Source organism: Lepidochelys olivacea, assembly GCF_965140295.1.
Source record: "Lepidochelys olivacea isolate rLepOli2 genome assembly, chromosome: 15".
Lineage (NCBI taxonomy): Eukaryota > Metazoa > Chordata > Testudines > Cheloniidae > Lepidochelys > Lepidochelys olivacea.
Window position 1 is genome coordinate 10786468 of NC_140425.1, and position 24041 is coordinate 10810508.

The 24041-nt window shown below is 54.2% G+C and overlaps 1 protein-coding gene across 2 annotated transcripts in view; it reads right to left on the minus strand.

Annotated features, from left to right (window-relative positions):
• The window catches only part of NOS1 (nitric oxide synthase 1), a gene marked incomplete at its 3' end in the record, with an annotated part of 69113 nt that overhangs the window by 17587 nt on the left and 27485 nt on the right, over positions 1–24041 (minus strand). For both annotated transcript variants that reach the window (XM_084648803.1, XM_084648804.1), the window contains exons 6-20: positions 23870–23961; positions 22236–22377; positions 21364–21503; positions 20636–20810; positions 19096–19197; positions 17783–17977; positions 16461–16546; positions 12453–12597; positions 11861–11965; positions 11125–11183; positions 6470–6586; positions 4030–4204; positions 2620–2758; positions 1361–1439; positions 159–352 (exon numbers count right to left, since the gene is read on the minus strand). In XM_084648803.1, coding sequence (XP_084504929.1) covers positions 159–352; positions 1361–1439; positions 2620–2758; positions 4030–4204; positions 6470–6586; positions 11125–11183; positions 11861–11965; positions 12453–12597; positions 16461–16546; positions 17783–17977; positions 19096–19197; positions 20636–20810; positions 21364–21503; positions 22236–22377; positions 23870–23961 — 1945 coding nt within the window. The remainder of the gene's footprint in view (positions 1–158; positions 353–1360; positions 1440–2619; positions 2759–4029; positions 4205–6469; positions 6587–11124; positions 11184–11860; positions 11966–12452; positions 12598–16460; positions 16547–17782; positions 17978–19095; positions 19198–20635; positions 20811–21363; positions 21504–22235; positions 22378–23869; positions 23962–24041) is intronic.

The following is a 24041-nucleotide window of genomic DNA, read 5'->3' on the forward strand; positions in this document are numbered from 1 at the left end:
CCAGCTACAGTCCTTATGGGAATGCACCAGGGAATGTGGTCCAACCCCCCACCCCCAACCCCGCTAGGATCCACATGGCACCCAGAGACTCTGCAAGGGCAGGGGGGAAATGGGGTCCAGCCAGCCCCAATCAGGGTGTCTGTGCTGGCCCTGGTTACCTAAAGCTGTGCTCCTCTCCTCCAAGAGCTCCACCTTCACCAGCTGGTTGGCTGGGGGTGCATCCTCAAGTCTTTCCATCAGGGCGCTGACCAAGTCCTCGTGGTTGCCTGGAAACACTCCCAGGTGGTCTCCAGGCTGGTAGCGCAGCTCCTGCTGCCCGTTGGTGTGAAGTCGCAGGAAAATCGTTGACCGACTGCGGGGGGGAAGAGGGGCGTGAAAAACCAAACAAACCCAGCACTGTGACGAGCCCTCTGGACAGCTGTAAGCCCGGAGCTAACGGGGCCCAGCTCTGGGAGCTGTTTCGTTAGGTGTGATTTTCTAAGGAGCAGGAAGGAGGGCACAGGAGCAGCCCAGAGGCTGCCCAGATGATCGTATGTTTGAACTAACAAAAAGGAAACAAGAACGGGAGCTTAGGAAAGAATCTGCCCTCTGTTCAGACTAGCCACCCGCCCCACTCTCCTGTGGTGGCGTTCTCCGCTCCTAGCCATTCTTCTGCACCCAGCTTGGAAAGCTGAACCCACTGGCCCAACATTGTCCTTTGTGGAACTTCCACGTCACCTGGCATGCCACGAATGCAGCACCCTGGGTGCAGGGCACTGCCCCTTTCTCGGCACGAGCATGGTTGGTGTCAGCAGGAACGTCTCAAGGAAACCGGTCAGCCCCCGACCGGCTGCAGCGCTAGCAGCAGGAGCCCATGTACTGGTTTGGTGTGTCACGTCAAAAGTGGGGGCCACAGGTGTCCATGAGGAGAAACGCCACTGAAGTGCCTGGGGCCCTACCGTTGTAAAGCACGTGGAAGTGAGGCCAGGTCTCCACTACACCCTGACTTCGGTGGGGGTGTGGTGCACAGGCAGTTGTACCGAACTAACCGCCGGTGTGGACCCCGCTAAGTCGACGGCTTCTCCCACCCACATAGCAAAGGTGAAGCATGTTCAGGTGCATTACTGCTGGGGATACTTTGGGGTGGTCTGCACAGACAGGAGCATGCCCGAGATCTCCATAGAGGATTCACTGCATTAGATGCTAGGGAACATTCTCCACCAAGCTAGAAGGAAGGTTTGTAACGCAGGGCACGCTTTAGGCCTGGCCTGGTTGATGGATAGCGGAGATGCTTGGAATTAAGAAGTTGGAGAGTGCGGGGGATGTGGGTCACGTGTATGCACAAGGGCAGACTGCGTGTGTGCATTGCTATCAATCCTACCTGGATTTTGGGCTCTGCAGATTCTGGCGCGTGAGAAGCCGGGCGGCATAGACTCGCTTTTTGTGAATGCTGTACAGACCTGCGGATGAGAAGATTCAATCAGATGAAAGCGGCAGAGACTGGCGAGGGCAGGCTGCCTGCATCCCCGCCCCCGGGGGCTGGCTGGGCACCACCACATTCAGCATTTCAGAACCTGGTCTGGCAAGCATCAGCTGAGTGATTCCAGGGCTGCTCTGGCTTGGGCCCTCCTGCTCCACCCCACGGGAGACCCACAGTGAGTGCCTTTGCTGGTAAGCCTCAGGGAGCCTTCGGGGCCATGTGAAAGGAGCACATGATTGCAGCAGCTCCCTGCTCTCAGCAGGTGGGTAACCAGGGGGATGGAGAAACAACCACCCCGCCAGCCCCAGGCACATACACACACTCTTCATTCCTCTCACCACCCAGACCATCTGGTTGGCAAGTGGGCGTCTGAATTCAGGAGGAGCTGAGGCAGCGCTCCGTATACCAGCTGCAGGAGCCACGCTATTGTGCTGTGTTTTAGTGGGTTGGCCCCATCCTGGATGGGAGAGTTTTAAACAGGTGGCTTAGAGCACTGCGGGATTTCCACTTCTTCCACTTGCTCTCAGCAGTGACTGCGTCTGCTCTGCGAGAGGAGGCAGCAGGCGGCAGTCCGGATTCAGCGCCGCCCTAGCATACCACTGCCCTGGCACAGGCCCGCTGCCAGCTCGAGAGGCTGGCAGCTGCCTGTCGCCAGCCCCTTCCTCCAGCCGAGCGTGGGCTTCCGACCCTGACTGCAGCTGGAGCGGGTGGTGAAGAGGGAAAACCAGACAGAACTTCAATGGAATTCTCCTCCCAGGCCACAATGCGCCATTCGGGGGGACAGGAGGGGCTTGAAGTTGAATGAGGGGGTGGGGACAAGGGGGAGTTTTCTATCCAGCGATAGGGTTGGACGTCGGGTGAAGGATATGGGAAGAAAAGAGAGCGGGAGAAAGGAACCGGAAGGAGGGAGGTGACAGAGCAGGAGGAAGAGAATGGAGGGAGCATGGGAAGAGCAGAGGCAGGACACATCTGAGAGACGGTGAGATATGGAGAAGAGAGAGTCAAACACCCAGAGAGAGGCATGAGAGGGTCTCAGCAGAGCTCTGTCCAGGGTGACCTGCACCCTTCCCCCAGGCAAGCCCACCACTGGCCCCGAGGATTGTCATCTGCCCCGGCGTCTGCCCCTTGCTCAAAGCCCCCCGGTGACCAAGTGGCCGTACCTTGGGTGAGCTCGGGGGCCTCAGCCACATAGGTCAGGCGGAACTTGCTCCTCTTCCAGCTCCGGTCGTTGCTGATGAGGGAGTTGTTGGCCTTCTCAATGTTCACGTCGTCTCCCACACAGAACACATCGCACGCTGCCTGCAGCGCACACCAGGCTGTCAGGGGACCCCCCAGCTCAGCCAGGCCTTCAGCCCAGCCTGGCTCCTAGGAGGTGCCCCCGTCTGCTCTCAGCCAACACCCCTCCCGCCCACATGCTTATGGAAGGGAGAGCGGGATGGCACTGACTAGGGTGAAGCACAATGCACGGAGGCTGGGCAAGCATGGGCACATGTTCTGCATGGGCACATCTGTTAGTGTCAGTGTCACCACCCCACCCCGCCACTCACACGCACAGGGGAATATTCCCTAGAACTCGCCCTCCTCTGTTGCACATGGGCTTAAACCAGAAGCCCGGTTCCGATTGCCCCAGAGTTTGGGGTGTTTGGAATCTGAAATGGCCCCTTCTTTTTATAATGGGCCAGACCAGAGCCTTGGTTCCCACCACCTCCAGAGTTTGAAGGTCTCCAGATTCCACACCCAGGTTCTTTCACCAGCTTTTGTGATTTGACCACGAGTCTCATGGTGTCTGAGGTTTCTCTTTAATGCCCCAGCTCCTGGAGTCAGGTTATTATAAGAGACAATCAACTTTTCTTAAAAATAAAAGGAGTAAAAGTCTAGTCCTCATGGGGTGGAGGAAAGCTTAAAGCCATGACCACTAATGGCTCAAGAAGCAGAAGGCTGGTAAATGGAACTCAGCACTGACTATTGTTAACTTGGTCTCCAATTTGTTTTTACCTGACATGATTTTTGAACATGTGGGGCTGGCAATACTGGATTCACATCCCCATTTGGCCAAGGGCTCCCCTCCTTATACATTGGCTGAACCAAAACCCGGGGTCCAAACACCCAGCATACTGGGCAGCTCACGATCCAGACCCAAAGCTAGAGCCCACCTCCCAGAATGCACTTAGATACCTCCTCCAAACCCTCAAAGACAACCCAGCCCGGCGAGAAGGCTCTGCATTATCCTCAGCTCTGCTCTAGGTCTCTAGTGGAGCTCCTAACTGCCCCCTGTGCCACCTGAACCAGCTTGGTCCCCACGCCCTGTCCAGGCCCCCGAGGGCTGCAGGGCACGGGCAGGAGGCCTGAGGAGCCCGGTCTCTGAATCTTTGCTTCGCTGCAGGACCCTCACAAGAGCAGGGGTGGCTAAAGATGTGAACTCCAAACGGCTTGCATTGTGCCAGGGTGCTGGGGACCCCGGGGGCGAGCTCAGGCCCAACTAACTGAAAGCAGATTTGACCAATGGCAGCCTCCCAGGCTCTTTCCCCCACCCCCCGCTCCCCTTCCCAAAGACCAAGGAAGCAGACTACCTTGAAGACCTTTTTGGCCCATGTCCTGAAAGACTCTTCCTGGCCACAGAGCTCATCCCCCTCCCCCATGCGGAGGATGCGCTCCCCTCCCAGCTCCTCCAGCAGGGTGTCGACGGCACGGGCAAAGGCGCAGAAGTGGGGGTAGGCACGCGATCCTAGGCCGAACACCGAGAACCTGCAAGCAGACCGGAAAGCTGCAGCTACCCGAGGGCGACAGCAGAGACAAGAGGCAGAGCGGGCAGCGTCTCCCTGCAGAGGCAGGGCTCGCACCCACACGGCATTGCCCAGCCTGGGGGCCCAGCAGCGCCAGCAGAAAAAGAGAGGCACGGAAACTCCTCTGCAGCCCTCAGGGCCCCCCAAAACCAGGGCGTCAGGCCTCAGCCTTCCCCTGTCTGCAACCAAGGGAGGAAACCTTACAGAGGCAACCATGCCTCACCAGTTCTGGGAGGAAACAGCCACGGGGGCATCAACCACCACAGGCATTGCCACCCCATGCCAGGGCAGCAGGGACACGGCTGGCTTTGCCTGGCAGGGACTGGTGGGGTCTGGCTAGCAAAGTGCCAGGCAGGAGAGGCCGGAGCCAGGGCTGACGCCCCATGGGAAGTAGATGAGCCAAGCACAGAGAGTCGCAGCTTGTTAATCTGGCGGGTCTGGGGTGATGCCTTGTGACTAGAGACCCAGGAGGTCAGGGTGCACTGACCAAGTCAGTCAGGAGAAGGGGGTGAATATAACAGAGACATCGAGCCAGGCTAGCTCAGGGAGCTGGGGTTATTTACCCGTTGCACAGCTGCTTCGAGGAGATCTTTGCTCCAGGGAGCTGTGGCTCTGACAGACCGGGTGCCAGCTCTGGCCCAGGTCCCCGTGCCTCCACTGAACCCGGACAAACACAGAGCTGGAGCCGGCCTGGCAGGTGTCAGAATGTGTTTAGGCCTTATGGATTGTGTGTGAGCTGCTGCCTGCATTAATCTCACTTGTAACAGCTGTAGCCCTTGTTCTAAGGTAATACTTGAGCGTTCTGCGTGGTGAGCCTCTGCAAATCCCCAGACAGGAGACAGCCGTGAACTAGGGTGAAGTGCCGATCTCCAGCAGAAGGTGTGACGGCCTGGCCAGCAAGACAGGCCCATCAACGCCAGACTACTGCGGAACACTCAAGGGGACGAAAGACTCTGCTGATTGTTCTCCTCCCCTGTTTTATGAAGAGGAGTCATGACAGTGAATTCCTCCCATCAGCTGGGTTTGCAGCTCAAAGCGCAAGGGGGAAAGGAAATAAAAAGCCCCAACAAGGAGGAACTGTCTCTTTATGCTGCTTGGGCTCTGGGGGGCAAGGATTACGAGGCGTAACTAAAAGATCCCCAGTGCTTAATTTGGGTCAGCCCTAGAGGACATATAGAGCTTGCTTCTTATAGAAGCTTCTATTACTTTTTGAAAGTTAAGCTTGTAACTCATTTGTCTGTGTGTGTGTGTTTACCTGCTTTAACCTGTGCATAACTCTCTTGTTTCCTTTTCCTATATAATAAATCTTCAGATCGTTTATTATAGGGTTGGCTTCATGCGTTGTCTTTGGTGTGAGATCTAAGGTGCAATTGACCTGGGGTAAGTGACTGGTCCTTTGGGACTGGGCGTAACCTGAATAGCGCTGCGATGGCTGGTGAAAGAGCCTATCTATCACAGAGGCAGGCTTAGCTGGGTGGCAAGACCGAGGATTCGGAGTAGCCAAGGGAACGACCTGGGACTCCATGGCTAGGCTGTTCTAGTGCTTGAGGAGTTCACACTTGATGGATGGTTGGTTGGTGAAATCCAAGTACAGAACTCACACCCAGTTTGGGGCTTGGGCCCTGGTTCTCAGACTGCCCAGAGGTTTGTGCTCACCGCTTCTGAGGTACTGCAGGACCGCTTGGCAGATATCATGGGGTTGCTGGCCTCTGTAATGGGCCCCCGGTCCAGGCTACCCCGACCAGCTAATTTAAGGGGAAGGAACCCATCTAGGTAGTTAACTGAACAACGAGCACCTGAGCCAGATAAAAGCCATCCGGGCTCAATTCCAAGGAGGGGCGCCCAGAGCGAGGAGCTCCCAGAGCCCACAGCTCTGAAGAGGAGGACGGCAGCCTCAGTGGCTCTGCGACCCCTGAGCCCAAGGGAGAGTCTTTATTTCAAGTTTATTTGGGGATTTAATAAAGCAGAACCCAGCAGGGGAACTGCATGTTACACCCTTCTGGACTCTCTGGAATTCTTAAGGGGCCCCGAGAGAAGGGAAACTAAGGCAGGGAGTGCCTCCAGGGCCACATTAGGCCAAAAGAGAGCGCTACAGGGCAGGCATGCCCTAAAACATGGGTACTGGGTCCTTTGCAGCAGCTGCACTCTCCCGTCTCTCTCCTTGCCTGCTGGAGACAGGCTGAGCCCTCAAGAAGCTAGCAGCTCCCTCCCTCTCCATCCTGCTCACCTGACGTTAGCCAGAGGCCCTGTGCTCTCAAAGTTGTCCCTGGCTTCGGGCCCGTCACTTGAAGACTTCCGTGCGTCCAAGTATGAGGAGACGCTGTTAAAACGGACCTTATAGCTCCTGCAAACAGCAACGACAACAAGCATTACGGCAACCGCGGCATCTCTACACCTACTATTGGGCCACCATGCCAGCGGTAGGATGGGCAGGCGAGTGCTGGGTACTGGGGCGCAGCTTGGACAGCTCTCACCAGTCAGGGCCGGAGTTCAGGGCTCTGCTGTTTGCCTGCCCCAGGGGAGGCTGTTAGTGATGCCAACAGCGGAGCAGGGAGCTGCCCTCCCTTCCCTGCAGTGGGTGCAATCCACCCTCAGTGTACGTTACATGCCTCCCGATGCACAGAGGAAGTGAGTCTGTGACAAGCCCCAGCTGGCCAGCCTGGCTCAAGCTGCAGAGACTCACACACTCTGGAGGTCCCCAGTTCACGGCATCTGCTGCGGTGGGGGAAGCAGAAACATTGACCTTAGCGCATAAACAAGTGCTCTTTACCTCCTGATCTGAAGTTCACTGTCCCTGGGTTCTGGTGGCTTCCCCCAAAGGGACAGTGGTCAAGCTGGGAGTGTCCTGTACTGAAAAACTCCAGCCACTCTTACAGGAGAGGTCCATGCTAACAGCAAGAGTGTCCCCAGAGCTCACTGTGGGACATGGAGGACTGAGACGGTCTGTCAGATAGCCAGGCTCTAGGACGTTCAGGCCCTTAAAGATAGTAGCCAACAGCTCAAATTGTTCTTGGCCGTGACTGCAGCAGCCAGTGCCGAGCTCAGACGCTTGAGTTATATGTTGCTGCCCACCTCACAGCTCAACTACAACCTCCTGCCAGGACACCCCGTAATATGGTGTATCGCAAGCGTCCGGCGTGGAGGTGACACACACGAACAACACAGCGGAATCCTTTTCACGGAGATACCTCTGGGGGTGGCCTATTGTCCTGGTTCATCAGCTGTCCAGTTTAGGGGAAGAGGCCACTAAAAACCATAATGGGTTTTCAAATTGCAAGCCCTGTAGGGATCTGTCACATGACATGTCCGCATAGCGGGTAGGCTACTTTGGGGCTGCAACACCACCACAATCAGTGTGCAAATAACTAACATTACTGCTCTGCACAAGCATGTTATCCGCTGCACTTGACCACCATTTCTTAACTTCTGAAGGAGAAGACCAGAGCCAAGACTTTCCTACCTCTTTAACATCTGATTAAAACACACTTACCACTGGCCAGATACTAATTCTGTCCTGACTAAGCAGCAGATGCTACCATTCACTATCCTCATTACGTTAATTCAAGAGATTCATAGGGAGTGGATGTCTCAATTAAGTGGAATATGCTGTACGTCACCCCTGAAATAATAACCACCACCAATAAATGTTTAACACTTTGCCATTCTGCAGCAACCTGGATCTCAAAGCTCTTTACAAATGTTTAACTAACTCTGGCAGATGTCAAGTGACTTGCCCAAGTCTCATCTTGCTTCAGTAGCAGAGCCAGTAACAGATGCCAGAAAACTGACTCCCAGTCCTCTGCTCTAACCCCAAACCATACTTCCTTCAAGGAAGGACACAACCTTAGCTTGACCACAGCACTCGTGCGCCTTAGAGGTGTTTTTGCACAACACGGCAATAAACTGAGGCCAGGCCCCTTTAACATCCCCAGGCCTTTCAGCCCACCTAAAGCGATTTTATGGGGAGTTTTTCTATATTCGGGGTCTCCCTTGAAGCCCCAGCATCTGGATCTGTGTGAGAATCTCAGCATTTTAAAGAAAGTTACTAGCCCTTGTAGTTGCAGAGAAGAGCTGAAAAGGTGATCCTTCAAGGCTTAAAGGCAAATAAAAAGAACACATTTACCATTTTTAAATAATCTCAATGTTTAGGGTTGGCAGTACAAAGATACAGAGCTGCCTGGAAGAAGAGAAAGCTGTGAAACATTGCCACCTAGTGGTAATCTGATTTAACTACTCCTGTATGTTCAAAGCATAGCCACACATCTTGATTATCACTACAAAAGGTTTTTTTTCTCTCTTGCCGGTAATAGCTCACCTTACCTGATCACTCTCATTACAGTGTGTATGGTAACACCCATTGTTGCATGTTCTCTGTGTATATAAAATCATCCTACTGTATTTTCCACAGCATGCATCCGATGAAGTGGGCTGTAGCCCACGAAAGCTGATGCTCAAATAAATTTGTTAGTCTCTAAGGTGCCACAAGTCCTCCTGTTCTTTTTGCGGATACAGACTAACACGGCTGCTACTCTGGAAGCTACACATTTGTGGTTCCTGGACCACCGGTAGTTCATGGGGCACTTGCTGTTGGCCCACAGACACTTGGCTGGTTGCAGGGTGCTGGCTCCTCTTTGTTTGCAGCAGCTAGTTTGCATTAAAAGAAGCTAAAATACATGCCATAGTTTCTTGTCCTTTTCCATGTAAGCCATTGCTGGGGCTGCCTCAGGGATGATAGCCCATTATCGATAGCAGGGGAGAGGGCCGAGAGACAGCGAATGGGAGGGGAGAGAGCCAGGAAACTCTGTGAAGATGCGGTCTATGCTATGAAAAGCAGTCCATGCAAAGGCCAGCAGTGAGCCCAGTTTGGGCTCCATTTCTGTGTTAGTGGTGTTTATCTGTATGGCATGGTCGCAGGGTGAGCTGGCCCTTTAAAAGGTTAGCCCACCTTCCCTGGCAAAGAGAATGAGAGTGCAGGGGTCACGTGTGACTAAGAACGAGGCCTGCTGTGAGATATAAGGGTGGCCGGTGACTAATCAGGAGAAAGACTCCAAGGACAGCAGACCTGGGAGATCAAGCAGGAAGAGGCCCCGTGCAGGGACGACAGGGCAGTTTGGGTTATTGCTTGGAGTCCTATGGCTGGGGACCTGTAATAGAGGGTTGGCATGGGTGCCCCCCAAGCTGCCAACCTGCAAGTGGCTGCAGCCATCAGCAGTTAACAAGGGGAGGAAGGGACTGGTAGGAGCCCAAGAGGGCTGGAGCTGAGCCCAGTAAAGGGCTAAAGACTTGTGAAAAGGACAGAGGGGCCTTAGAGGTCCGGCTTTGCCTCAGCAAGAGAGAACTCTGGCTAAGCCCGAGGACTGAGTGACCTCAGGGCTGCAGTGCATTGAAGGCTCCTGCATAAGAGCACAGCAGCAGCCTATGAGGCTGAGGATGACTGCACTGAGGGAGGAAACTGAGGCAGCAGACAGGCCTGATGCCAGACCAGGTAACTCCCTGCTACAGCTGCTGTTAAAGAAAGACACAACTGCCAAATCTGAATCCACATTCTGAACCCCTGGAGAAGCTGGATTCTGGGTTTGCCTCGGGCCCATCTTGAGTTCACAGTCTCTGCGTTCAATCTTGCGGCAACAGGAGTCTGCCTTGTGTCCTCACTGCCACAGGATCTGAGCACCTCACGGTTCTCAAAGTCTCTCTCCGCTTCACCGAGGCGGAGAGCCGGTACGGCTACAACGCAGAAAAACCTCACAGCAGCGAGTCTCAGAGCCCGGCTCAGCCCACTTGGGTTGTGGGGCGCAAACTAGTGGTGCAGATGTTGGGGCTCTGCATGGAGCCTGGCTCTGGGACCCTTCCGCCTCCCTGGGTTTCAGAGCCCAGGCTCCATGCAGAGCCAAACATCTACACTGCTATTTTGGGCCCTGCTGCGTGAGCCCAACTCAACTGACGTAGGCTCTGAGACTTGCTGCCGTGTCCTGTTCTGTTTGCCATGGAGACGTACCCTAAGTGACTTGCTCAAGGCCACATGGGATGTCTGTGGCAGAGCAAGGGATTGAATATGTGTCTTTTGAGCCCCAGGCCAGCACCCTCCCCAGTGGGCCATCCTTCCTCTTTCTCCAGTGCGCTTCTCCCAACAAGTGCTCTCCTGCCCAGACCAGAGCCGTACGATTCTGCAGGGGTGACCGGCTTTGCCCCCATGGCAAACTAACCGAAAGGAATGGTATCCGTCAAGGAGAGTGTAACACCCCTCTCCCAGCCCCATCTCTTACCAAGCCAGGAACTTCTGCTGGGCTAGACCCAGTGTCTTGTTGGAGGGAGGAAAGGGGATGACATGCAAGGGGATTTCATGCCAGGGAAGGTATATAGACTCATTGCCCTAGAGCCAGGCCTGCACTGCAATCCTCCAAACTCTGGAATTCTGGATCAGCTTTACATACAAGCAACTGTCCGGAGTCCTGTTCTTCTGGGAGGGCCACCAGGCAGCTCTTGACCTGGTTCTCCCCCTCATCTAGCAAAGCACAGGATATACCAGGCCCAGTTCCACACTCCCTCAGAAGGCTGCATTCTTCTCCCTCAGCAGAGCCCACCTGACCTGGTCTCTTGCTTGGGTCCCTACAGACCCAGAAGCCAGTTTTGGATGGCAGTGGAGTGGAGTGAAATTGCCAAGGTTTGTTTCACCTGTGACCTCAGCCTGGTCCAGAGGGGAAAGGCCAGTGCTAGGACCGGCTGCCTGAGTACACACGAGTCCCTCCCCAGGCCATAAACGTGCAACCTCTGTTGGGATAGAGGCCAGCTAACCCAAGGGATGGATGTGGTGCCTGGTTCCCCAGGGACGGGCCAGCTTTGCTGTGGTGGGAGTGAGGCAGGGCTCTTGTCTGAGTCTCTTACTTCCTCTCTTCCAGGTGAGAGTTGGGATTCCTCATTTCCATCATCGCGCAGCCGAATTTCTAGAGAGAGAGAGAGAGAGAAACACAGCAGGGCCGTCACTTCCACAGACTGTCATACAGGACACCCAAATGTAAGTGTGGGTCCGGGTGGCTGCACCATCCTGCTTTAGAGGCCCCCACCTGCTTTCACCAGTGGGACCCAGCCGTGGGGCATCTGCCCCGTGCACTGGGACTGAACTCATCTATTGCTCTGTAAGCCCACTGGGGCCAGGACCAGAGCCTTGAGGGTTCATACAGCACCAAGCACATCCGCAGGTTAATAATAATTTGCCCTTGTATGGTGCGGTACATCAAAGGGTCTCTAAGCATTGAGGGCCTGATCCAACCCACTGAATCTGACTTTGATGGACTCTAGGGCCTGATCCAACCCCTTTCACTGACTTTGATGGGATCTAGAGCAGGCTTTTAATTAATTAAACCTCACAGCCTCCCTGGGGGCAAGACAGATGTTCTCCCATTCTACAGATGGGAAAACTAAGGCAAACTTTAGGTCTCACAGCAAGTGGGGGGCAGGTTTGGGACAGAACCCAGGTCCCGTGATGCCCAGCTATGTACTTTGACCACTGCACTATGATTCCCGCTCTCCGCAATGAATGGGCCTACAGGTGGGTGCCACTCCCCCTGGCCCACCATTACTGCCATGTGCGGTACTGGGATAGTTCTTAAGTCTTTCCTACCTCCCCATTCTCTGGTGGGTCTCCGTTGCCAAAGGTGCTTGTGACCACCAGGACGAGGGTTTCGTGTTCCAGGTGGACTATGTCGTACTCATCCATGGACATCACCTGAGACAGACAGAGATGCTGGTAGTAGCCCCTTGCACAGGGAGACTCACTGCCATTCAGCTGTCTGGGCTTTACAGCTAGGGGCCAAAGCCTCTGTGCAGTTCTACCATTGGCCCGAGGATCTGGCAGAGAACTTGCCACTGAGATCCCATCTATAAGGCTAAGGGAGGAGGCCCAGAGACTTAAGAGAGAGACAAATTCTGCTCTCCTTGGGGACTTCCATGGGGCTAAATGGGTAACAGAGGGGAAAACTGGGCCCACAAGCCTCTCCAAACGTGTTCAAATTGAAGGCAGCTTCTTTGGCATCCAGGCCTCGGTCCCTTAACCGGTCCCACGGCCCAGTCCTGCAAGGTGCTGTGGGTCTGCAATTCCTAGGAAAGTCCCTGGGAGTCAAGGGAGCCCAGCAACTCGTTGCATTGGGCCTGGTGTACGTAAGCCACATAGTCCCGTGCACTGTTCTCCATGGGCAGAGAGCTGGTAACGCTACCTTGGCATCGAAAGCGTGCTTGAAGATTTCACATAAGGTTTTTGCATAGACCTGGGACTTCCCCGTTTCCGTGGCATAGAGGATGGTCGCTTTGACCCTCTTGGCCATTGCCTGCCCCATCAGCTTGGCAGAGAACTTCACGGCTCTGGGAAGCAAGTAGAAGCCTTGATAAGATACTTGGACATGAGAAGCCCAGTATGCAATTCCCCCCCATCTCCCTCTGTCTCTCTCTCTCTCCTGGATTTCAAGCATGGCTGTGTGATCACGGGGGAGTTATTAGTTCACAACATGGGGTGAGAGTTCTAGAGTCTGGGGAAACGTAAGAGGAATGGTTTTAAACAGCCACTGCGCCCCACTCAGCCACGATTTACAGCCATGCGAGGCGGCTGGAGACCCCTGCCTGGGTGGAGAGCACTGTTCCCTCTAAGCTGTGCACGTGTGCAAACGCACAGATCCTAAACCCCGCGCACACGGCAAAACACTGCGTGCACAAAAATTTGCACAGAAGCACAACAATTTGCACAGAAGAAATTTTTTGCGCACACGGCCTGTCAAAAATTAGAGGGAACATTGGTGGAGAGGCAGCCTTCGACGCTCTGCCCAGCTGTAAGTAACTGCACAGGGCTCAAGGCAGTGGGAACCAGTCCCCTGCTGCCTGTGGAAACACACCAGTGTGCTGCTGGCTCTAAGGGAAGCCTGCCAGCTTGCGCTCTCATGTTGTCAGATCTCAGACCTCCAGAAAATGTTTTGTATCTTGCACTCGTGCACGCCCAGACAGTATCTGGGAAGTGGCTTGTTTCTTTGTTTCCGAGAACAGGAAAGTCAACAAGGCTTTTGAGTTTGTTAGAATAAGAAAAAACACACACTTCCTTCCCGGTGCACAGGGCCCAGGACTTACATCTGGCCTGGGCTGCTCTGGGAATAGTGTGGATTATTAACTAAACTGAACCTGCACCTCTCCCCAATCAGCCAGGGTGTCTGTTCACTTAAAACCCTGCATTTTGATCACCGTCATGTCCCAGTGGACATGTCCCAGGGATCCGGGGGGAGGGGAAATTGGGGATTGGTCCTGCTTTGAGCAGGGGGTTGGAGTAGATGACCTCCTGAGGTCCCTTCCAACCCTGATCTTTCATGAGTCTATGCAGTGGTGCAAGTAGCAGGAGGGGCTGGGCATCTGGAGTACCATCCGGTCTGAGACAGCACGCACGTATTTGGGGTGACTCGTCCCGCTTGCTACTCTCCATTCTTAGCATGCTAGCTTGATCAACGCTAGCACGTGTGTGTCTTCCCGACCTTCCAGCTCCCATATAGACACACCCAGCATGACACCGCACCTACCACATCAGTGGCCATCACCACTCTGTCCACACTAGTGCTTCTGCCCCTGCCAGTGCTGGTAGCAACCGTGGAAAATATGGGGCAAAAAAAGTGTAGCAGAGACAGATTTCTTATTGCACTGTAAGGCCATGAATACAACGCTGTCCACGCTTGTTTGTTATGGCAGAGTTACTCATAAGAGCTGGGTTGCAGGGACTGGAGTTCTGCTTTCAAAAATATTCAACATTTTCTCCTTTTTCTAAAGTCACACCAAGTTTGTAAACGGATCCATCAAAATGGCAGGCTAGAGCCGGGGCCCCGATCCAGCCAGTGTCTCTTGCAGCACACCAGGCAGAATCAGCCACGGCATCTCGGTACGGAGACGCCACGGAAATCGTGGCAGCTTGATTTAGTTTGTTGACATTTGAGAGGTGGGTTGAAAAAGTCTCGGTTGCCCAAATTGGAACACAACGTAAAGTCTGATAAGTGTCAGCCCTGCTCCAGCAGCCTGGTGAGATTCTAGTGCCCTCATCAGAACAGACGTGCATTGATGGGGAGCCAGCTGCAGCTACATTGGATGCTTCAGGGAGAGACCCGTCAATGAGAATTGATTAGGGAAGCCCAGCCCTTCCCCTCCTCCCCCACCGACGTGGTTACAGGTGAAGGGTGTCCACTATCAAAATCTGCCCTGGTTTCAGACAGAGAGGAGATTTTTTGGAATGTGGTAAAGGAAAAGCCTGAACTGGATTTCTTTGCCCCCCCACAATATAGTCTCAAGGTACTCGCCTCTGGGCGGTTCCTATCCTGCTTTCAGTCTGATTCATTCTGGTTGTTACCTGCTGCTACAACATGGCTCCTGAGTTCACCCTTCCATGTCAATTGCACCCACTCATTTCAGATGCCACTGGCCTCCCCCCGGCCCTGGCACTGATCAGATCTTAGCAAAAGTACAGATGGGTCTAGGAGGAAGCTGAGAGATGAACTGTCTGGCTCCTTTTCAACCAGTTCTGGACAGCATCTAAATCATCTTGTAATGAAACCCCACCTGGTCAGGAATGTTTTGCTCGCTCAACCGTTCCCATCTTGTGCGCGGGAGCGGGCAAAAAGCAGATTAGCTCAGAGCCAGGCGGAATTAATGGTAAATTGACCAAAAAAAATTGAAACCACCTACACACCAAGAACAATGGAGGGGATATTATTTAAAAATCCTACCTGCCAAGTTCACATTTTATAAAGCTGTTTATCAATTACGTACTCACACACAGAGCAGCTATAATTAACAGCCATTGTGTCCTCTTCTAACTTAATAGCTCACTTAATCTTTTCGAACCCTCTACCTCCCCCAGACTCCCGCTGAAACCCATGTGCCAGGCACTGGCCCCAAGAATGTATTCATGGTGCGGTGGCTTCATGGATGCAACCATGGAAACTAACTTAATGGAAGGGCTGGGGGACATCGGATGAGAATAGAATCACAACAACAGGGGCACCGGCTTAGCAGTGTCTAGATGATTGTGTAGCATCATTGACCATGGCCAGGTTGCCTGTGACATAATGTGCATGTTACTGGCTAATAATAATATCACCTAGCTCCTATACAGTGCTTTTCCATCAGTAGATCTCAAAGCACTTCACAAAGGAGGTCAGTATTCTCCTCATTTTATAGATGGGGAAACCGAGGCACAGAGGCATGCCGTGGCTTGCCCAAGGTGACGCAGCAGGCCAGGAGTAGATCCAGAAATACAATACAAGTCTCCTGAGTCCTAATCCACTGCTTTCTCCACTAGGCCACTCTGCCTCCCCTCTTGGGACATCTCCCCCAACCCAACCCCCATGGTGGGGAGGCTTCCAGACCAGGAATAAAATACCAAGATTGTCCAAAGTTGCTCAGCTCAGTTGGGCAGATCCCTGCTCAGCATTCCAGGGTATCCAGCTCTAGGGGGCTTGTTCTGCCCATGGAAGGGATGGGGACTAGCTGTGAAATATGGACCCAAGTTTCAATTCCAAAATGTCAAGGGCTGTCCAGAGCCAGGATCCTAGTTTGAGCCCATCTCTTATGTCCATATGTATAAAGGCTCTGCATGCCATTCTCCTTTCACACTGACAAAGGGTTCGGCCCCCACGAACTGCAGGGGAGTGATTGGCTGAAGCATCCCAAATAGCAAAGAAAAGGATTCTGTGGGCACGAGTTTCCTCTCACTTATACCAGCGCTAACTGGGAGTATCAGCAACAGAGTTACATCATTGTCATAGGGGGAGAAGAAAGGAGAATCAGGCCTTATAACCCCAGAGAGAGGAAGGAAGAGGAGCCATTTGAAGTCTCTCTCCAAGTGCTGGAACAACTAGAGAGACTTTGCTGGAGAATGAACTGATTTGTGGGAAGAGACCCGATGAGGATTTTTAGCTATTTTATACCTTCACCCTCCCATTTACTGCTCCCGTGGCAGACCCCAATTGCTGCCCACCTCTCCAGACACCTCTCTCCTGGGCCACACAAGATGACATTGCAAAAGGAGAGGCCTTCAAAAGACAATGGGGGAATCCTGGTGGGCGAGGAGCTGCCCACGCCGCAGTAATTCAAGTAGCACACGGCAACCCCACCTCACAGAATCTGAACAGTAAATGATCTGTGTGCCGCATCTCAGTGCTCTGGCTCCTGGTGTGGGGGGATAGCTACTCCTGGGCACTTACTTGGCCAGCTTTTTAAAACCGATGGCTCTCTTTTTGGTAGGCGTCCCATTGACCCCTTTCCAGATGTGCGTGTTCCAAGGGTCAGGCTAGGAGGAAAAAGAGGGTCATCAGCTGAGGGACAGAGCTGTGTTATTCAACAAGTGCCAGGTCTGTGGGGCCCGGCAATGGAATTGCATTCGCTTGTAAAGACTGCTTGTTTAGAGACATTCACAACACCCGATTGCTAGGGACCAGCTGGCCTCAGACCCTCTTCATTGGTCTTTATTTTGGGGGCTGGTCTGTAGCCCCATCCTGCCCTCCACAACCCAGCTATTTAAGCTTGGAGATGCCCCTCTCTAGAGATGCCCATGTCTTTGAGGTATGGCTGGATGCCCCAGGGTTTCAACATGCTGTCGCAAGGCAGCGAGGGTGTTGCTGGCTTGTAACAACATGGTGGAGGACCAGGCCCTTTGTGCCTCCTGGAAATGAGGCTGTCCCAGGGAGTGTTGTCAGAAGGGAGATGCAGGAATGCACCCCTCCACTTTTCCAAAGGGCCTCAATAAGGGGTGGAGGCTAGGTAAAAGGATCAATGGCTGCGCAGTTCCTGTGGACCGAGTGCCATTTCCACAATCAAGGCAGGGAATGCTCTGGGCTCATGGGAGATGGAGAATACAGATGAACAAATGGCTCCCTTTCCTGGTGATTCCTTATGGGATCTAGACTAATGGCCACACTGAACGAAAGCCACAGGTGCACAGACATTCGGTGAACGAAGGTACATCTGCTCAGGGTCCCTTGTCCCATTCTTTGAAGGGCTCAGTGCTCTGTTGCTAACATTGTGGCCTAGTGCTTATGCTCTGCACACCCAGGCGGGAGACCAGAGTCAGATTTTCCATCCCCAAGCTGGCAGAAGCAGCTTGCTCGTTTGCTAGATGGCGGCGGAAGGGAAGGGGTGACTGGCAGGGGCCGACAGCAGCCCCCCGCGGCTGACTGAGGAGCAGGGCCGATGAGCTCCAGAAGGTGCTCTGCTGGGATGAAGGGCTCAAGATGGGACCGTGATGATTCTCCGGGCTCTGGCAGAGATGCAAAGAGCCACCATCCCTGGGGGAAGGCAACTTGTGCAGGGGGGCTGCACACCTGACTCTGATTATACCTTGATGCCTTGTAACAATCAGGCTTGTTAACAAGCACCACCGCCTTGCAGAGGAACAACTGTTGGAATGCAGAGCCAGTCCACAGCTGGGGTGGAGAACGTAGACCCTGCTGCCCCTGCCTATCATGGCACCCTTGTGTGCGAGGGGCAGGGTGTGCGGCACCGGCAGAAGCCCGGCTATGGATAGTACCTGGTACTCGAAGGAGGGCGTGAGCCGATAGTTGAGCATTTCCTGATGGAAGACCGGGGTGATGCTGCTGGACATTGGTGGGACGATCCACACCCAGTCAGCCGGGCACCCCCCACGGCAGCGATACTCATTCTCCATGTGCTTGATGAAGGACTCTGTGGCTGAGTGATGGTCCACAATGGTCACCTTGTCGCTCTGTTGGAGGGAGGAGAGAGCCAGTAGTAACTGCAGGCTAATGCTCCTTGGGCAGTGAGGACAGGAGTCGGGAGGCAGCATGAGGACCCTGGGCTGGGAGCCGAGTCTGCCGTGAGGGCTAAAAAGGAGCATCCCCACCAAGAACTGCAGGGGACATTAGGACAACAATCGGCTTCTGTCTAGGAGAAGTCAAAGGCTGAAAGCTCAGTTCCTCCTTCCAATGGAAGATGTCCAGCAGTGGCAATGGGGCGTGAGGAACCAACTGGAAGGGCCCATTGGCGGGGTCTGATTGAGGAGACAGCCTTCACAGTGGAACATTTGATTATGCTGAGCTGGTTGACAGGTAGGAGGGACCCTGAATCTCCTAAGCTCTGCTGTGGGCTGGTCAAAGGTCATTGTTACCCTTGGAGTCCAGCTCTGGGACCAGCCACTGTTCCCTTCCTCTAGGACTGTTCTCCCAGCTCACTCGTATAAAACTCCCAGGAAAACAGCTGCTGGAAGATGCAGCTGGCTAAGAGAGATATTACCCGTGTGTATCCCCTGCCCTCCCAGAGCAGACACACTAAGGTGGAGAGATATTCTCCTTGTTCGCCTGGTGCCAAGCAGTATTCTGCCCCAATCACTAGTTTTGGCTTGGATGAGACAAAATCTCAAATCCCTTTAAATCAAAATGTGGATACCCAGGGCCAGATCCTTGACCCTTTTTGTGCCACTCATGCCATGTAAAGGAGCTGGAAATTCCCCCAGGGAAAAGCTTGCACAGGGCTGATGCAGACAGCCCTACACCACCCGTCGGTGCCGGGCCCAGTGGCCGGAGCGTGCTAAATTCCATTGGGGGCAACCCCGGCACCTGGAACAACCCCAAATTAGGGAGGGCCCAAAGGTGGCATAGCCCCTCCTGAGCAGCACTGCCCAGACTTTAGTCACCCTCACCTCCGTGTCAGGACAGTGCCGCATGAAAGCACGTTAAACCACTAGTTGCTGAGGCCCTGGGGCAGATCTCTCTATGGCCCCTTCCCACGCCAGTTCCTGATGGGGCCAGTCTCATCCCCAACCCCAAAGCCTTGGGGATGCCTGTGCTGAAGCTCCAGCAGCAGCAAGTCCTGCCCCTCGAGTACCTGGAAGCTGTACAGAACAGCGATGTTAATCTCCACCAGCGCCTGGTCTTTCCACAGTGACGAGGTTTTCCTCATGTCCAGGTTCATCTTTTTGGCTACTTCCTGCAAAGACGCGCAGTAATCGGTGAGCGTGGGCTCAGTCCTGGCCGCAAGGCAAGGTCTGAAAAGGTCTCTGCCCTAGGGAGCGAGCTAAGGGAAGGCAAGGCCCCATCTCCGCATCTGATGGAGAACTTCCATGACTGGAGGCAAGGTTGCTGGGTATGAATCAGGGCAAAGGACCTGCTTGTCTCACAGAACCTCATCCTGCTGGCCCGGTTCCCTCCTGAACAGTCAGGGCTTGGCTGTGCCCAGCCTCGCACAGGGGCTCTGGGCAATCGCAGCGGGGAGGGCAGGTGTGATGCTGGCAGGCCAGGTGCCAGCTCATGCCCAGGTACCCAGGCCTCACTGGAATACTGACAAATACAGAGCTGGAGCCTGGCTGGTTCGCCTGGGGGGTAGGGTTGTTAAACCGGGCGTTAGTTCTAACCCTGTGCCGAGTGTTTCGACGTTACGGAACGCGTGTGAGTCGCTGCCTGCACGAATCTCACGTGTAACAGCTGTAGCCCCTGGTATAAGGCAACAGCTGAGCCTTTTGTACTGCAAGCGTTTGTGGCTGTTACCACTGCCAGACAGGAGAGAGACATTAACGCGTGTAAAGTGCTGATCTCTAACAGAAGACGATACGTCCTGCCCCACAAGCAAGGTCCATCGACCCCAGATGAACTACCGTGGAACACTGAAGTGGACAAAAGGCTTCGCTGGTTGCTCTTACTCCACCATGAAGAGGAGTGATGCCAGTGAATTCCTTCCATCAGCTGAGTTTGCTGCTCAACGAGCAAAGGGGGAAAGGAAAAAAGGCCCTAACAAGAAGGGACTGTCTCTTTATGCTGCTGGGACTCTGAGGGGCAAGGATAACGAAGCATAACTGAAAGATCCCCAGTGCTTAGCCCGGGCTATAGAAGTCACAGCCAATTTGGGGTTTGTGCCCTGCTTCCCCATGCCCTGAGCCACTGAAGGCCATCTTGACAGCAGGCACGGCTCCACCATGGGGCAGGGCACCTGAAAGAGGATGGGGAGAGGAGTGAGCCGGGTGTGGCACCCCCAGGTCTCCAAGGGAAGCTGCAGAGCTGGCCGGGTGTGGGGGGAGGAGCATCAGAGTTCCCCCCGGGGACTCCTCAGCATGGGGTGGGGAAGCCCCAATCTGGGTGTGTTTAGTACCAACATTTCTTCCACTTTCCCCACCCCAAGTAACATACCAGGGACTTGCTGGGCTCAGGGCTCCCCGGGGCACATTGCCCTGATGTGGCAGCATGGCTGGAATTCACCTTTATCTTCAGAGCTTATTTAAGGCAGCCCTTCAGTTTCCTTTACTGTCCCCCACAAAGCAGGGACGCACCCAGCGTGGTGCTCTGCTCCCAGTAGCTCTGTACACCCCAAAGCCCCCCCGCCAGCCCCACAGCTGCCCCAAGGCAAGGCAGGCAATAGCCGAGGGCAGGGTTACCTCCAGCATGTTGTAGCGAGAGTTATCACAGTAATCGCGGACTCCGATCTCAGTGCCCATGTACCAGCCGCTGAAGGGGCAGGCAGTAAACTCCAGGCCTCCGATCTCTAGCAGCATGTTGGACACCGCCGGCAAACCATACCACTTCAGCCCCAGGTCCTTAAACCAGGCAAACCTGCCGAGCACACAGTGGGGTCAGCCGGATTGCTGGATCCTCACGGGGAGGGGAACAAAGGGGGCATTTACCCCTAACAGTCATTCCACAGAAGCCTGAAGGCAGCTTTGTCTTATTGCAACAAGTCAGTTCTCAGCAACCATCAGAACCTTCCTGGGAACGAGCACAGCAGGGGAGTTGTGGGGCGGGGCGGGGAGAACAGGCGAATGGCAGGAGGCTCAGGGCAGAGGGACAGGAGAAACTGAAGTGATGCGAGAGCAGCCCTGCCATCCATCCATGAGAAAGGGACCAGGGTCACTGGTTTTCAAGCCCGTGTCAGTTTTTCCATACCGAGGGGAAGGAAGCTCTAAGGGTTGCACCAACTGGCAGAAATGGGCACAACTCCATGCTGGTGGGACTCTAGGTCTGAATGTGCGCCCCATCCCATTTAGCCCCCCGGGCAAGGCCACAGGAAAGGCCGTGCCGTACACTGTGAGAAGGCGTAGGTGGTTCCAGCAGAGCAGAATTCTGCAGAACCTCCCCCGCAGCGGCACCCGGACGTGCTCTAGCTTACTTGGGATGCCTGATGAGTACTTCCAGCACCAGCTCCGGGGGGATCTCAAAGAGCTCGGGATCATTGCCGTTGGCCTGGAGGAGGAGCGGCAGGACATCAAATCGCCCCTTGGGAGCCTTCCACCCTTGCTGGATGCAGATCTGCAGCCAAACAGAGTTCACGTTAATATTCTCGCCAAGCTGGCTGCCCAGCACTCTCTCAGGCACTGTGGGCCGGATGTGGGGGTTGCAAAGCGGTAGGCTGTTAAGTACAACAGTAGTCTCTTGTACTTTTTTGTTTTAATAAGGGATGTCTCCACTGAGTCTGAGCCACGTGTGAGCTAATAGGAGAGTGTTCTGCAGTCAAGAGGTAGGTGATAAGCACATTCTCATTATGGTGCACAGAGACTGACTATGGGAAGAAATCCCCGGCCACTTAGGACTTCACACTTGTCACTGTGTGGTGTGCCATGAGCCACCTGGGACCTGCAGGTGACAGCAAGTTTAGAACCTGGACCTCCTGCTCCAAACCACTGTCTGAGCTACAGTGTTGTTAGTCTGTAGCAGTACAGAGTCTGTGAAACACAAGTGAGAAGTTCTGATTCCACCCTGCAGAGGGCAGTGGTGCGTGAACACACAAGCACAAATACAAGTTCACACGGCAATACTAAGGGTCCCTCTAGTGGTACTACAGAGCATCTCATGACCTGTCTTGGGAAAAGCAAAGCAAATCAGAGTGGGTCTCCTAGATGGACTAAAACACTGTAGTAGAATATCGCAGCTGTCCCCATCCTATCTGAGCACCCTGGGAGGTCAGCTGTGGTGCACTCCCCTGCTGGACACGGACCTGGGAAGGATGGATTTTTTTCCTTTTTTTTCTTTTGCACTGCTTACCTCTGTGAGCTCCACGTTGGCTGGGTCCCCCAGAATGGTACCGTCTGGCTGCTTGTAGCCAGCATAGCGGATGAGCTGGGCATTCCAGACTCGGAAGTCGTGCTTGCCATCCGTCCTCTGGGGGAATATGGTGATAGCAGACCTGAAAGGAACGGATGGGAAGGCGCTGGCATTAGCGATGTGAAAGGCGGCAGCCGGGAGGGCATGTGCTCGTTGCAGCGATTGAGCGGGGTTGCATGGGATGATGGACAGCCCTTGCCAGCATTCCCGCTATGCTTTCTGCCACATGGTTTGTGCTTGTGAACATGCCCGAGACCAGATTAACCTCCGTACCTGCCAGGGAAAGAGAAGAGCCCGCTTTCCAACTGATTTTCCAGCTACTACCATTGTGCCTTATGGATGTGGGTGTGCCCCCTGAGATGAACAGTCCTGTCTGCAGACCAGGTACCGAGGTGTGGCAAATAGGTAGTGGGGGCAGAGGGAGAGTTCTGTTTCATTGGCAAATTCATCTCCTTTTCAGTGGTTTCCCTTCGCTCCAGTGACCTATGAGCCTATAGCTCAAACAGGCCACCAGAAAATAAGGGGGAGGAGGAGGGGGAGGTCCATCCAGCGGGTGAGGAAAGAGAGAGGAGCAGGAGACAGCAGGAGAAATACATTGTACGTTTCTCTACAGCTCAGCAACTAGAGACAGAGTGGCCCAGCAGACCTGGGTTCTGTTCCCTTCTCCACCACTGATTTACTCCATAACCTTGGGCAGAGTGAGTGAGTCTCTCTCACTGGGAAGTGGGGATACTGATACTTCCCCTCCTTGGTAAATCACAAGCACTAAGTGTCATGATCGCCAGGATACTGATCGCTTGGACACTGCGATTCACTCTTAAACACGCGCAGGTTTGATGCAGAATTCAGCATTAGTAGCCCAGGAGGGCCCTGGGGCTACGTTTTACTTCCTGCCCTTAGGTGGAGTGGGTAGAGGGGCAACAGAGAGGTTTAATTTATTGCTTCTCTACAGTTGGAAGAAATACTGGCCCAAGGGCGAGCAGGCAAGATGGACAGGAGGGACACTCCTTCCGTCCCCTCAGCAGCTCCTGCCCCCGGCATCCGGACACTCCAACTCGGAACCTGGGACGCTCCAGCGATTCAGTCACAGGCACGTGGTAGCATTCTGCCGGAGGGAAGTGAAGGACGAGCCTGCATGCTGCATTTGTAGCAGTTCACAGGAAGGCCCTTCAGTCTGGCCCGAGTTATTGTAGAACCTGGTACGGCAGCTCACAGCCGGCCAGAGCAGGGAGACAGTCTGTCCTCACGCTTGGGCTGGTGGCTCAGCCCACTTCCACCCCCCCCAGCTGAGTGGCGAGTCAATGGTCTCAGGGAGTATGCCGTTGTGCAAAAGGTGAGGCTGGGCACATGGAAGGCGCGGTTAGAACTGCAGCAGAAACACGCAGCACAAAGGAGCCTGTGACCCCGAGTCTCCGACTAATGGCAGGTCAGAGGCTCCCAGGGCCAGGTGATTGGGAGAGAGCACTACTGTCACTCCAAGCCATAAACACAAACGTTAAGTAGATCTAAAAAGTTAACAGCCCCCTCCCATTGAGAGCCAGGGCTCCCTCCTTTGGCCCGGGCGGGGGACTCACCTGAGGTTCCCTTTGTTGGTGGCGTATTTGATGTGGTTGCAGATGTAATTGAACATCCCATGAGCTGTGGTGCAGTCTCGGGCATCAAACACCTGCAACAGTTGAAAGGGATGGTCTGCAGAACTCGCTCGTTCTTAAAGAAGCCTGCGTCTCCTCCAGAGCAGGCCCAGCT